The 10,942-nt window shown below is 40.6% G+C and overlaps 1 protein-coding gene across 1 annotated transcript; it reads right to left on the bottom strand.

Annotated features, from left to right (window-relative positions):
* Window positions 1-72: 72 nt before the first annotated feature.
* smarcal1 (SWI/SNF related, matrix associated, actin dependent regulator of chromatin, subfamily a-like 1) lies at window positions 73-10,228 on the bottom strand. The gene is made up of 17 exons (XM_025063668.1): window positions 9,545-10,228; window positions 8,987-9,320; window positions 8,785-8,835; window positions 8,415-8,675; window positions 8,241-8,291; window positions 7,973-8,159; window positions 7,561-7,711; window positions 6,170-6,331; window positions 5,685-5,750; window positions 4,710-4,850; window positions 4,134-4,352; window positions 3,573-3,640; window positions 3,264-3,366; window positions 2,516-2,698; window positions 1,025-1,125; window positions 803-899; window positions 73-581 (listed from the first exon to the last, which is right to left on the bottom strand). Exons 1-17 carry the CDS (start codon window positions 9,887-9,889, stop codon window positions 456-458), a joined length of 2,646 nt encoding a protein of 881 aa, XP_024919436.1. The 5' UTR covers window positions 9,890-10,228; the 3' UTR covers window positions 73-455.
* Between the last annotated feature and the right edge of the window lie 714 nt (window positions 10,229-10,942).

Below are 10,942 nucleotides of genomic sequence, written 5' to 3'. Positions count from 1 at the left end.
TAATATCACATGCAGGTTAATCCAGTGTGTGGATTAAAGATATTTCACAGTACAGATTATAAGGAGCATTTGTTCATTCAAAATGTTTTTTTATTTTAGAGACTGGGTAAAAACTAATAATTTAGCATTCTTTTTAAATTGACTTCTGAACAATTGACTTCTGAATTTCCCAGGCTTCTTGTGTTATTTGTTAATATTTGAAAGCCAATTTCTCAAATGGTAACATCAAAAGGTTTTTAAGTTTAAGTTTCAGAAGAACCATATTAACCATCAGACTTGTATTTATTTTTTACACTTATTAGTTGTTTTATTGCACGTGTCATGATTGGCAGACATAGTTCAAAACTAGGAACTAGTTTGACAAATTATCAAAATGACTTTGTCAAACTGCCAAGTTCCCCACATCATCTGCTGAAATAGTCTTTAATGTGACTTTGACCAGCCACACTGTGGCGCTATGGTCCAGAAGTGTTCCCTGACGGAGAGTCGTCCCAGTCATTTGTGGCTTCCAGTAAGGAGTCCTCGTCGTCTGCCGTGAAAGACGTCTGAAACATCTCCGTGATGGTCCTCTGTTTGGAGTCCTGAACAGAGGCAGTTACAAAGTGTGAATCTTCTGACAAACACCTGTTAAAACTGTTTCATCAGAAGAATGGAATAAAATAAAAGTCACCAAACTGTTTCGACACCATGTTGTTGACTTGACTTTATCAAATGATAACTTGTTTTTTTTCTTTTTCTTCATACTGCTCTGTTTCTAGAGCCACTTCTTTAAGACGCTTCTCTTTTACAAGTGTCTCTGTACCTTAGAATGGAAGGTTCCACTGACTGCCTTGTCTGAGAGGTTGGACTCAGAAAGACCCACTTGCTCCAAGACGTTCATTTTGCCCTGGATCATTGGCCTGGAGACATGAAAAAAAAAATCACAAGAGAAAGGAAAGACTTTTCAGTTTATTGTTAAAAAGTCACTTGCAGCTCAGTGGGCAAGCAATAATGACAAAGGAAGTTAACAAAAATTGACACTTACCACAGATGATCGTCAGCTGTTCCCTTGGCAACCAGGTAGTGAATGTTGACATTGTTGGTTTGTCCGATGCGGTGAACTCTGTCCTCCGCCTGAATAAGAACCTTCAGAGAAATAAAAAAAATATTTTAGAAGAATGCAAAACACATCAGGTCTAAGACTCGGAGTTAAAAACCATATTTGTTCTCGGTGCTGTCATTTTACACCGGCGCAGGAATTTAGAATCCCTCAGAGTCCGTCTCCTAATACCGCCTAAAGAAAGCACTCTTTGCCAGGATTGTGATCAGTGTCACATCTTCTCTTCACCTGCAGCTCTGCTGCTGATGGAGAGGGAGGGGAGGGGGCAGGAGCAGAGCAGTTCCTCTGACACACAGAGTGAGACTTATTCTCCCATGTGAAATAGTTATTCCTGGATGACGCCAAGCCTCACATTGACAAAAGCAGAGGAAAATAAGCTGCCACATGGAGTGAAATTCAGTTGGGATTTCTTCGGTGAATATGAAGCACACACACAGTCTCACACTCACTCTCCAACCTGCTCGGCTCTCTGCTCACAGAAATACAAACATCATCACCCACAAAATTACTCCCAAACAATGTCACGCAGGACAGGAGCTGCAGGAGTGCAGGCTGGTTACTGGCTTTAAAGCCATTACTGTGGAAGTCAGATGATACTTCATACTGGAACACAGAGATATAATCACGATTGCTTTGGCAGCAACAGGAAACTGCAGCGGTCATCTGTAGAACCACTTAACATGTCGTCATACAGCGGAGACAAATGTATCTTCAGCTGCTGATTGTTGTTCATTTCCTCAGCGGCCACACGGATGTGGTCCATCAGTCAGCTGACGTGAGCAAACCTCAGCCCTACGGTGGTGGGCGTATGTCTGCACCCACCACTGCTTTTCCCTGGAAGACCCCGACGCTATGGCAATTTTGTGGAAGACTTTGTGGAAGAACAACAAAACGAGACAATTTTCTGCTCAATTAGTTAAATTTTCATTTTCTTGTCTTTTCTCCAGGCCGCCGTTCTCACAACAGTGACTTCCCTCTCGGAAATAACTCCATGAGTCGTTGAACAGACAGATGTTCAAACAAAAACAATTCCAAAACCTCACTGAAATATTTCATTTCTTGGCAAAATATTTACTTATTTATCCCTTGACCTTCACCACAAAAACCAAACAAACAGCCTTAAAATTCAAATGATTACAAAGATGAGAATAAGTCATTATTTGTATGAACAGTATAATCTTATACCAACAAGGTGACTCTGAAAAGACGGAATGGAAAAGAATGGGTTGGAAGATTTCAGTTTTTATATTCATTAGCTCACCGGTTCTAATGCGAGGGAACCATGGCTACTAAAAAGTACCACCAGACTAGAACACGGTGGTTCAGAACCATTTTTATCAATGCATTGCATTTTCATATAAGGCAAAATTAATGATTGTGCAGCACTCAGCAGTAACACATCGACTTCTAACCTACCCCAGGGTTCCAGAACAACTCAGCAAAGATCACCAGGTCAGCGGAGTGCAGCGTCAGACCCATGTTGGCTGCGGTGATGGAGAGTACAGCCACGCAGGTCTTCGTGGAGAGCTGAAAGCTCTGACACAGCTGGTGTCTGTCTATTGCCGGTGTGGAGCCATCGATACGGATGAAACTGACGTCCTGGGACCAGAGGAGACAAATCGAAACTTAGGACTGATGTCACTGTCCAAGAAATAAACATTGGTTCCAACATCTCTAAACCAAATAGGTGCACTGACATGGGTATGATATTAGTAAAGGTAATTTTTATACTGACCAAAGAGGGGTTGAAAATCTCTAAAATCTTACATAAACAGTTGGGTGAAGTTAGATGCATTTCCAAACGTGAATTTTTTTTTCCCACAATCCTGACTAACTTAGGATACACTATTATAAACAGAACTTTTATTTTTAGTGGTAAATCTATCCTGAAGGGGGCAGTAATGTGAACCAAAAAATGCACAGATGTTATGAACAGACGAAGAAGAAATAAAGCCAATGAAGAAAAGGCCAATTATAAGCGTTATACCTCAAACTTAATACCTTAAGATGCATTCATAAAACCTAACCAGAGTATAAAGAAGAGGCAGCCATATTCTCTGTTTTTTTTACACCTACAAAATAAATTCTAAAATCATGTACAATTAAAAAAATGTTAATTACCAGCTTCGTCTGTGTGTAACTTGAAGTTCTAAGTCTTGTTTACCTTTTTTCCCAGCTCAGATGTGATATGATCCAGGACTGACTTGTGATGAGCAAACACCAGAAACTTCTCCCTCCCACACTCCAGCATGTCTGTGATGTACTCCCTGGCAGTGTCAGACACCATATTCTCTCTCCATTATTTCTTTTTCTTTCTTTTTTTTTTTTTTTTTAAATCACACTGAAACATTATTTCATCTCCAGCGCAATCACAAGCATCTGACAAAGGATTCTGATTCATTTCACAGTCTGAACTCGCTGCAGAACAAAACCCTAAGATGAGGGTTACAGCCATTACAGCGTCTGTACTTACATAATGGTTTGCAGTTTGGCTACAGCTGTGTGGTTATAAAAGACCAGGAGTGCGTCCTTCTCTTCTTTCTACGGGAGATAGGAGACAACATGAAATAAAAAGTTACAGAGAAGTAATGAGATTATGCACAATCAGACTCAGCAACTCATCTAAAGTGGCAGCACAACGGCATAAAATAAGACTCTGTGGAGGCTACGGCCCGGCTTTGTAAGCCCTCCTGTATGTTTCACTCACTTTACTTTATCAACGGTTCCTAGACAAAGATGGAGGAGACAACCTGAGCACACCAGAAATCTTGAAAAATAAATAAAAAGGTATATAAATAAATAAGAAAACAAAACTAAAGTACTAGACTCAATCTATTATATGGTTTTATATATATATGTTTATATATATGGTTATACATTATAACATATATATTTATATTAGATACAGTATATATTATATATATAATATATTTTTTATTATATAATCATATAATTAGTTCTATGAAAAGAACGGCAAATTTTTATTTATTTTTTAATTACTTGAAAAATCTAATTTTTCACACATGGAACTCACATTGGTCAGTCCTTTGGTCAATTCTTTGGCAGCAGCAGTCAGAGCAGCTTTGATGCGAGCGTTGACCCCGTCTATGGTCACTATCACGACTTTTCGCTGCTTAGACGGAAGCTGGGAGAGCACCTCAGACTTGAGGCGTCGTAACATCACACTCTCCTGGAGCAGCAGTCTCAACTCGCCCAGATTGGAAGAGCCCGAGTAATCCCAGCCCCAAGTGGACTGTAGAAGGTCAGATGAACACATTGAAGAAATGATCAGTGTGTATGGAAGCTCTCAAAACCTCACTTAAAGTTTAGAAATGACACTGAATATATGCCCTCTAGATGTCAATACCCTCACAGACATGCAGATTGTTCTACATCACATTCTACATCGTCTGTAGCTGTTGAATTTCCCCAGTCTAGTGCACATGCTCGATATTCTTCCTAAGTACCGAGTTGTATACAAGACACACTACAACGGCACTCGTTCATAAATATGGTGTAATCCCTCCGTGTCTGTTGTCTTACACCCACCCATTTACATCCCATTAACCACCACTCTGGAACAAAGCCGTCTCCTTCTCATGGAAACTACCTGTTTGGCATCGCAGTAGCGCATCCCGAAGTCATGGAAGCGAGGGAAAAGTGTGGGTCTGACGGCCAAAACCTGAGTGTAGAGCTCGGCCGGTCTGGACATGGCAGGAGTCCCAGACAGAAGAATGACTCTCTTAGCTGCCTGAGGATGGAAAAGACAAAGATCACACCACTGCTGGAGAAAATGTATTAGAAAAACAAAAACAGAGTAAACCCAACTACAAGCTGTAAATGTAATAAGGTTTTAGCTTCTGGCTCTCTCCTCAACGTGTCGGTCTTTCCTATTCTACAACACGAGGCTCGGCAGACATTATTTATACACTCGATAAAACAGACAGTGCAGATAGTAAAGTGTACAGTACATCAGATACTAAAAGAAAATATTACTGTTATGGCCAAAATACTACATCAAGTTTTGCAAAGAGAATTCATTCAGGCAGGTAGATTAAAATCTGCTTTGTATTCCCACTTGTAGCTGAGTTTTACTGCAAACTTCTACCTTCATAAAAAATTGATTTTAGTTTCTGTGTAAACGAGTTGCAGGAGAAGAACTGGGGCCAAAGTGTGAGCATATGTTGTTATGAACTGAGGTCGTCCCAATGTGGACACACAGGTCCAGGATTTAATTGAATGAGATGTGAATCAAATGTCATAAATAAAGCTGAAGTTTCCACAAAATCCACTGCTCGTTTTTACACAGATATTTAGTGCAAGTGATGAGTAAATATAAAATACACAAAACAAAGACTCTGACAGAACCAAACTTTGACTTTTCAATCAAATGGTCCATAAATTAAGTTTTCTAAGCTCTAACATGTTATTGAATATGAACTAACTTCAAATGGACCATAAGAAGGGAGAATAAAAAAGTGTGGTTGTAAGCAAAAGGACCAGTTACACCAGGGGCCCCCGACCCCCGGTACACAGCCCAGTACCGTGAGTTGATTTTGAAGAGTTGAATGAGAACAAATTGCACCTTCAGCAGTGGCAGGGCAGATTTACAGCGAGCCGTCTTTATGTTCTTCAGAAAATGGGACTCGTCCTGCAGAGAATCAAAAAGAAAAAAAACTTTTACAACATCATGACTGCAAAGAAGAAATGCAGCTTTTTTTAAAGACTTTTGTTGGCTCTCAGTGAATACTGGCAGCAGTAAAAGAAAATGAGCTTTTTGTGTGAGCTGATCTTTTTGACAGAACTCTTTGCCTCTTAATGTTTTTAAAATACAATTACAATACATCAACATTAAATGTTATTGTCTTTCATGTGGGATTCTCCACAGGAGCTGATTATGCACGGCACTAACCATTAGGGATGAACAAATACTTCACTCAAATGCCCAATCCAGTGATAGGTACTACAGGTTTAAATGGTCATATAGTGTCACTTGACTGACGTGGGAAAATTATGTATTTAAAAAATAATATAATGTAAAGATGTCAACATTGCAACCATTCTGCTGACCATAATGAGAACATTGAAGGGGTTTCCTGGAAGCTGCTTGTCCATCCTGCTCAGTAGGTCGTAGCTGATGATGTTGACCACACCAGAGCGCAGGTTGTCCTTGGCCTTCACCACCACATTGATGCTGTCAGGACTCAGGGAGGGGAGCCAACGCCTGAAGGCCTGCATATTCAGACAAGCCTTACGTCAGAGACACAGAGAGGAAGAGAGAGCTCCCCCCGGGCGAACATTATTGATTTTCAGACTCAGCCCCTGTCAGTCTCTGAAACTTGTAATGAACATACAGTAACAGAAGATTGTATCATACCCGACATGCGGTTCAAATGCCACTTATCGCCACCATGGTTACAACGTTTCGATTCATAAAAGTCAATCACGTGGCAGGAAAAAATGTTCGCTGTGGGAAAAGCTGTTTGAGAACTCTCTTGATTGCCATTTCCCTACCAACTCAGCTCACACTGTCTGGGTAAAAACTCCAATGCTTTTGCTTTAGAATTTATACAAAGACTCAGTACAAACACAGCAAAAAAAAAAAGAAATCAGACCAGACGGTGCAAGTGTCTAAAAAAAAAAAAAAAAAATCAGACCAGACGGTGCAAGTGTCCTTTATTCGGACAACATCTAGTGACTGAATTCGCCTTGGCGATTCTTGTGTCTGATTGGGAGACTATTTTTTTTTTATCCTAGATTTCTATTTAGAGTGCAGACTGTCTCATCTTGTCAGGAGACAGAAGGCCAAGTACAGCTCCAGTACTGTTAGTGCAGCCTGTTATGCTGCTGCGAGGGAGGCAGAAAAAAGATGCTCCAGCACTTTAGGCAGACATGCTGAAAAAATAGACTTCTAAGAAAATGTCTGTATTTAAAATGTAGTGATGTGGTTGAAAAACAACTGAGAGGAAGACACAATGTAATTTCCTAAGTGTTGGGGACCATAGAGCTCAGGTGCCACGGTCTACTGTCTGCTCTCAGATAAAAGCAAAACTAAAAGAAAAAAAGTTTCTGTCATGCTATTGCTATTACAATATATATATATATACTGTGTATATATAAATATATATGTGTGTGTGTGTTTAACTTACACGCAGACACATTAACAGGAGGAAATTCAATTTAACTCTCCTTCTCATTGAAGAGCACTGGGGACAGTGTTAACATTTCTCAAACACAAAGAGAGCCTTCAGCAGGGAACAGCACTAAAGTGCACAGTGAGAAGCGTTGGTCAGATGAGACCAGGAGGCTATTCTTCAGACAGCGCCTGCTGATTTAATGTGAGCCCATAATGACACTATTAAACAAAGTGAGAGACTCTAACACCTACTAAGTAATGACTTACTTTTTTTTCTTTTAAGCATAACGGTTAGATAGCAGCAGAAACAGATTGGTTTTATTACCTCGGCCCATGTGAATCGCACAGAGGACGGAGACACCACCAGTAAGGGCCACTCGTCCCTATAGTAGGCAGCAATGCAGATGGCCTGCACTGTTTTTCCCAGACCCATATCATCGGCCAGGAGGAGACGGCCTTGTTTGAACACTGCAAAACTACAGGGACATAAACAAACAGGAAACATAGAACCTTTAAAAACCAGACCATAAGTCACAGAGTTTCTCTGATTTCCTTTTGGCCATTCAGGCTTCTCTGTCAATGTTGCCCTTTTTTTTTTTACTTTCTGCTCTTTTTATGCTTTTAGCAGCTTTTCTCGTTTCTGCTTTCTTACCCCTTAAGCCTGGATTTTCTTTAATATAACAAACTATGCTTCTGCAGATTCTTTTTTTCCTTGAAGGCTGTTCACAGACACTTACTTGACACCCTCCCTTTGAAAAGGCATAAGGCTGCTGGTGAGTGTGGGGTCGATGGTGGATAGGTCTGCTTCAGGGACATCTACTGCCATGGCGTCGGTCCTACCTTCAAACCTGGCAGAGAAGGCTTGGATCAGTGCCCTGGGTAGAGGCTCCACCTCCACTGCTGCTATCCCACTGAGTCGATCCACTGGGTATGGCACACAGCACGGTCAGACAATATGGCAAATGTCACCAAGAAAAAAAAACACACAAACACACACACACTTACTCAACTGCTTGTAATCCTCAAGTGAAAAGCTCCATTTTCTTGTTTTCATATCTGAAACATAGAAAAACAACAAAAATCCCAGATCAGAAGTGGTCAAATGTAAAAACAACAGTAAAAGGTGTGGTCTATCAGACAGGCAAAACCTTTTTTTTTTAAAATCACAACTCCACTAACCATAGTTCCTTGTTGGCATTTGCTTGAACGCTGCAATAACATCAGCGTGATAACCAATGTCAACCTCAAACTTTGTCGGTGACACAATGATGCACTGGCCCTGCAGACTGGCTCCGGGTTTTTGCCAACTGTTGCACAGCTTCAGAAGAGCCCCCAGTGCTGCACCGTCACGGGCCGAGCTGGTGGCAGCACTGATGTCTAACGCTTCCATTCCTTCCAGAGGTTTCAGCGACACACTGGAAACAGAGGCCGCCTGTTCCACTGCAAAGCCATGTCATGTCGTGATGAGCAGAGATGAAGCAGCAGCAGCGACTCGTAACGAGGATCATCCATATTGTTATTTACATAACATTTATCTTAAAGCACGCACTTAGCTGTCGGTAGTCCAGGAGGCTGAAGTTCCACATCTTTGTGTTGGGATCTATAAGAGAGCAGAATTCCAGATTTTAGAGACAGTATTTACTTTAAAAAAAATACAATTCAACTACTACAAAATACAATATTTGTGTGTGTGAAAGTCGTAGAAATCCCAAGGAAGACAACAACCATAGACACCAAGTACAAATACTAACCATAATTCTTAGAGGGAATAGATTTAAAAACAGCTATGAGCTCGGTGTGGTAGCCCACTTCCACTCTGAAGCGGCCCTCTGTATGAGCAACACATTTTCCTCTCACGGTTATGGCAGGCTTTTTGGCAGCTGTAGGCCTGGGTGGTGTGGGGTTCGAGGGAACCTGTGCTGCTGAACTTGGACCAGGTCGACCCGTCAGCTGCTTATAGAAGGAGCCGGGTGCTGCTGCAGCAGTTGAAGGACTGTCGAAACTGAGGTTTGGTTTTGCCTGAACTGGTTTTCCACCAAAACTCACTTGTTGATTGTTTGTCAGAGGAGAGTCGACAACTTGACACTACAAGAAGAGACAAAAAAAAAAGGTTATTTACATCTTGTGTATATTCAAAATGTGGGCCCTGGTTGTTACCAAGACCACAATTTTCTTTTTTAAGAAAGGCAGTTAAGAAGTATGCAAAACACTGCACTTTCATTTTTCTACAAAAACACAACTACAACTGCAGAACATTTGATGGGTTTATCCAAAGTTGTAAAAGTAAAATGGTCCAAAGCAATGCTCACCTGTTTAGCAGAACCAGAGCTGGAGTGGTTACTTTTGTTGACTTGATTTCCATAACCATGTGACTGCTGATGTGATGCTCCTAGCTTCTGGCTGTTGAAGCCCTGTGGCTGTTGTTGCGGAGGGGGAACAAAACTCTGTGGTGCAGAAGCTGAGCTGCTACTCGTTTGAATTGGACGTGCTGCCGGGTCGAGTCTCTGGGCTGAGGTGGTGCTGCTGTTGGAGCCTGCAGAGTTCTGATTACTAATGCTGACAGTCTGTCCCTGTCTCTGGGCTCGTCTCTCCAGAGCCCTCCGTCTGTTCTCCTCTATCTTCTTCAGTTGTTCAGCAGACAACTGCTGAGACATGCTGCCGTTGAACAGCTACACAAATTTGCACATATTCGGTGAAAAGTCACAAGACGCTGCTGCTGCTGCCGCTAACGATGCTAACTAGCTAACTTTAACTGCTGGGCCTGTAGAAACTGTATTATGAGTCGAGAACGAAACGGTTACGATACACGAACTCATGAAAGAGCAGGTGATAAGTGATTTCGTCTACAAACGACAAAACTTTGTGAACTTTGTGTCCAGGATTGTTTCGTAGATGTTTGCTGCTGGAATGTGTATTTTCAGGATCTGGCGCGCAGGAACTGACGTAACACCAAACAGGAACTGTGGGCGGGGCGTAACTGAGGAAGGGGCGTTGACAGTGGTCACCCTTAATGGTGCACAGTGTTACACCGACACTGGTTAAGGAGTATATAAAATACAAAAAACACAGTTTTTCAGGTAGTTTTTTTTTTTTACTACTTATCTTATCTTCCCTTTATATACGTATATTTGAAGTAACAATAGTTCTGTAACAATTTTTTTTTAAAAAAAGTAACAATAGTTCTGTAACAATTTTTCAATAAAGGGTTTAAGTTCAGAATTGTATTGCCCAAAAGTCTCGCCCCTTTATGAAAGTAATTTTGATATAAATTAATAATAAAAAAAACTAAAACAGTTCATTTTAATTTCTTTAATGAGAAATTAAACTGATGAAACTGATGAACTAAGTCGTAGTAAATAATTTAAATCTTAAGACCAGGTTTCTCTAATGGCCCTCTGTAATGGCCTGTGGTTTTTGCCACTTTTAGCCTAATGGGCATTTATGTTAAATACAATTAGCACAATCTCCCTTGGCTTTTGTAAATGATTTACTTTCCTTGTATTACCTGGCTAAATTGTTCGTTTAGTCTATTAACTGTTTAACAATCAAAACTGATGGTTGCAAACGAATGACTCCTCTACAAAATGAGAAATAACCAACAGCTTGTAATGAGCAAGACAACCAACTATCTGAAATTTCAAGTTACAATAATAGAAAATATAATAATTCATAATAGTACTGAACTTTTATGAAATATTATATTTTCT

This window comes from Cynoglossus semilaevis, chromosome 16 (genome assembly GCF_000523025.1).
Source record: "Cynoglossus semilaevis isolate Cse_v1.0 chromosome 16, Cse_v1.0, whole genome shotgun sequence".
NCBI classification, from domain to species: Eukaryota; Metazoa; Chordata; class Actinopteri; order Pleuronectiformes; family Cynoglossidae; genus Cynoglossus; species Cynoglossus semilaevis.
The sequence above is the reverse complement of the archived record's forward strand: the minus strand, read 5'-3'. Positions and strand labels throughout refer to the sequence as shown.

Excerpts from the sequence above, each read along its gene's own strand:
- smarcal1 (XM_025063668.1), bottom strand. The coding sequence starts at position 9,889 with ATGTCTCAGCAGTTGTCTGCTGAACAACTGAAGAAGATAGAGGAGAAC. Across the intron at positions 7,712-7,972 it reads TTTCAAAGGGAGGGTGTCAA|TTTTGCAGTGTTCAAACAAG; the intron begins GTAAGTGTCTGT and ends ATGTCCCTGTAG. Across the intron at positions 4,353-4,709 it reads GCTACTGCGATGCCAAACAG|TCCACTTGGGGCTGGGATTA; the intron begins GTAGTTTCCATG and ends GACCTTCTACAG.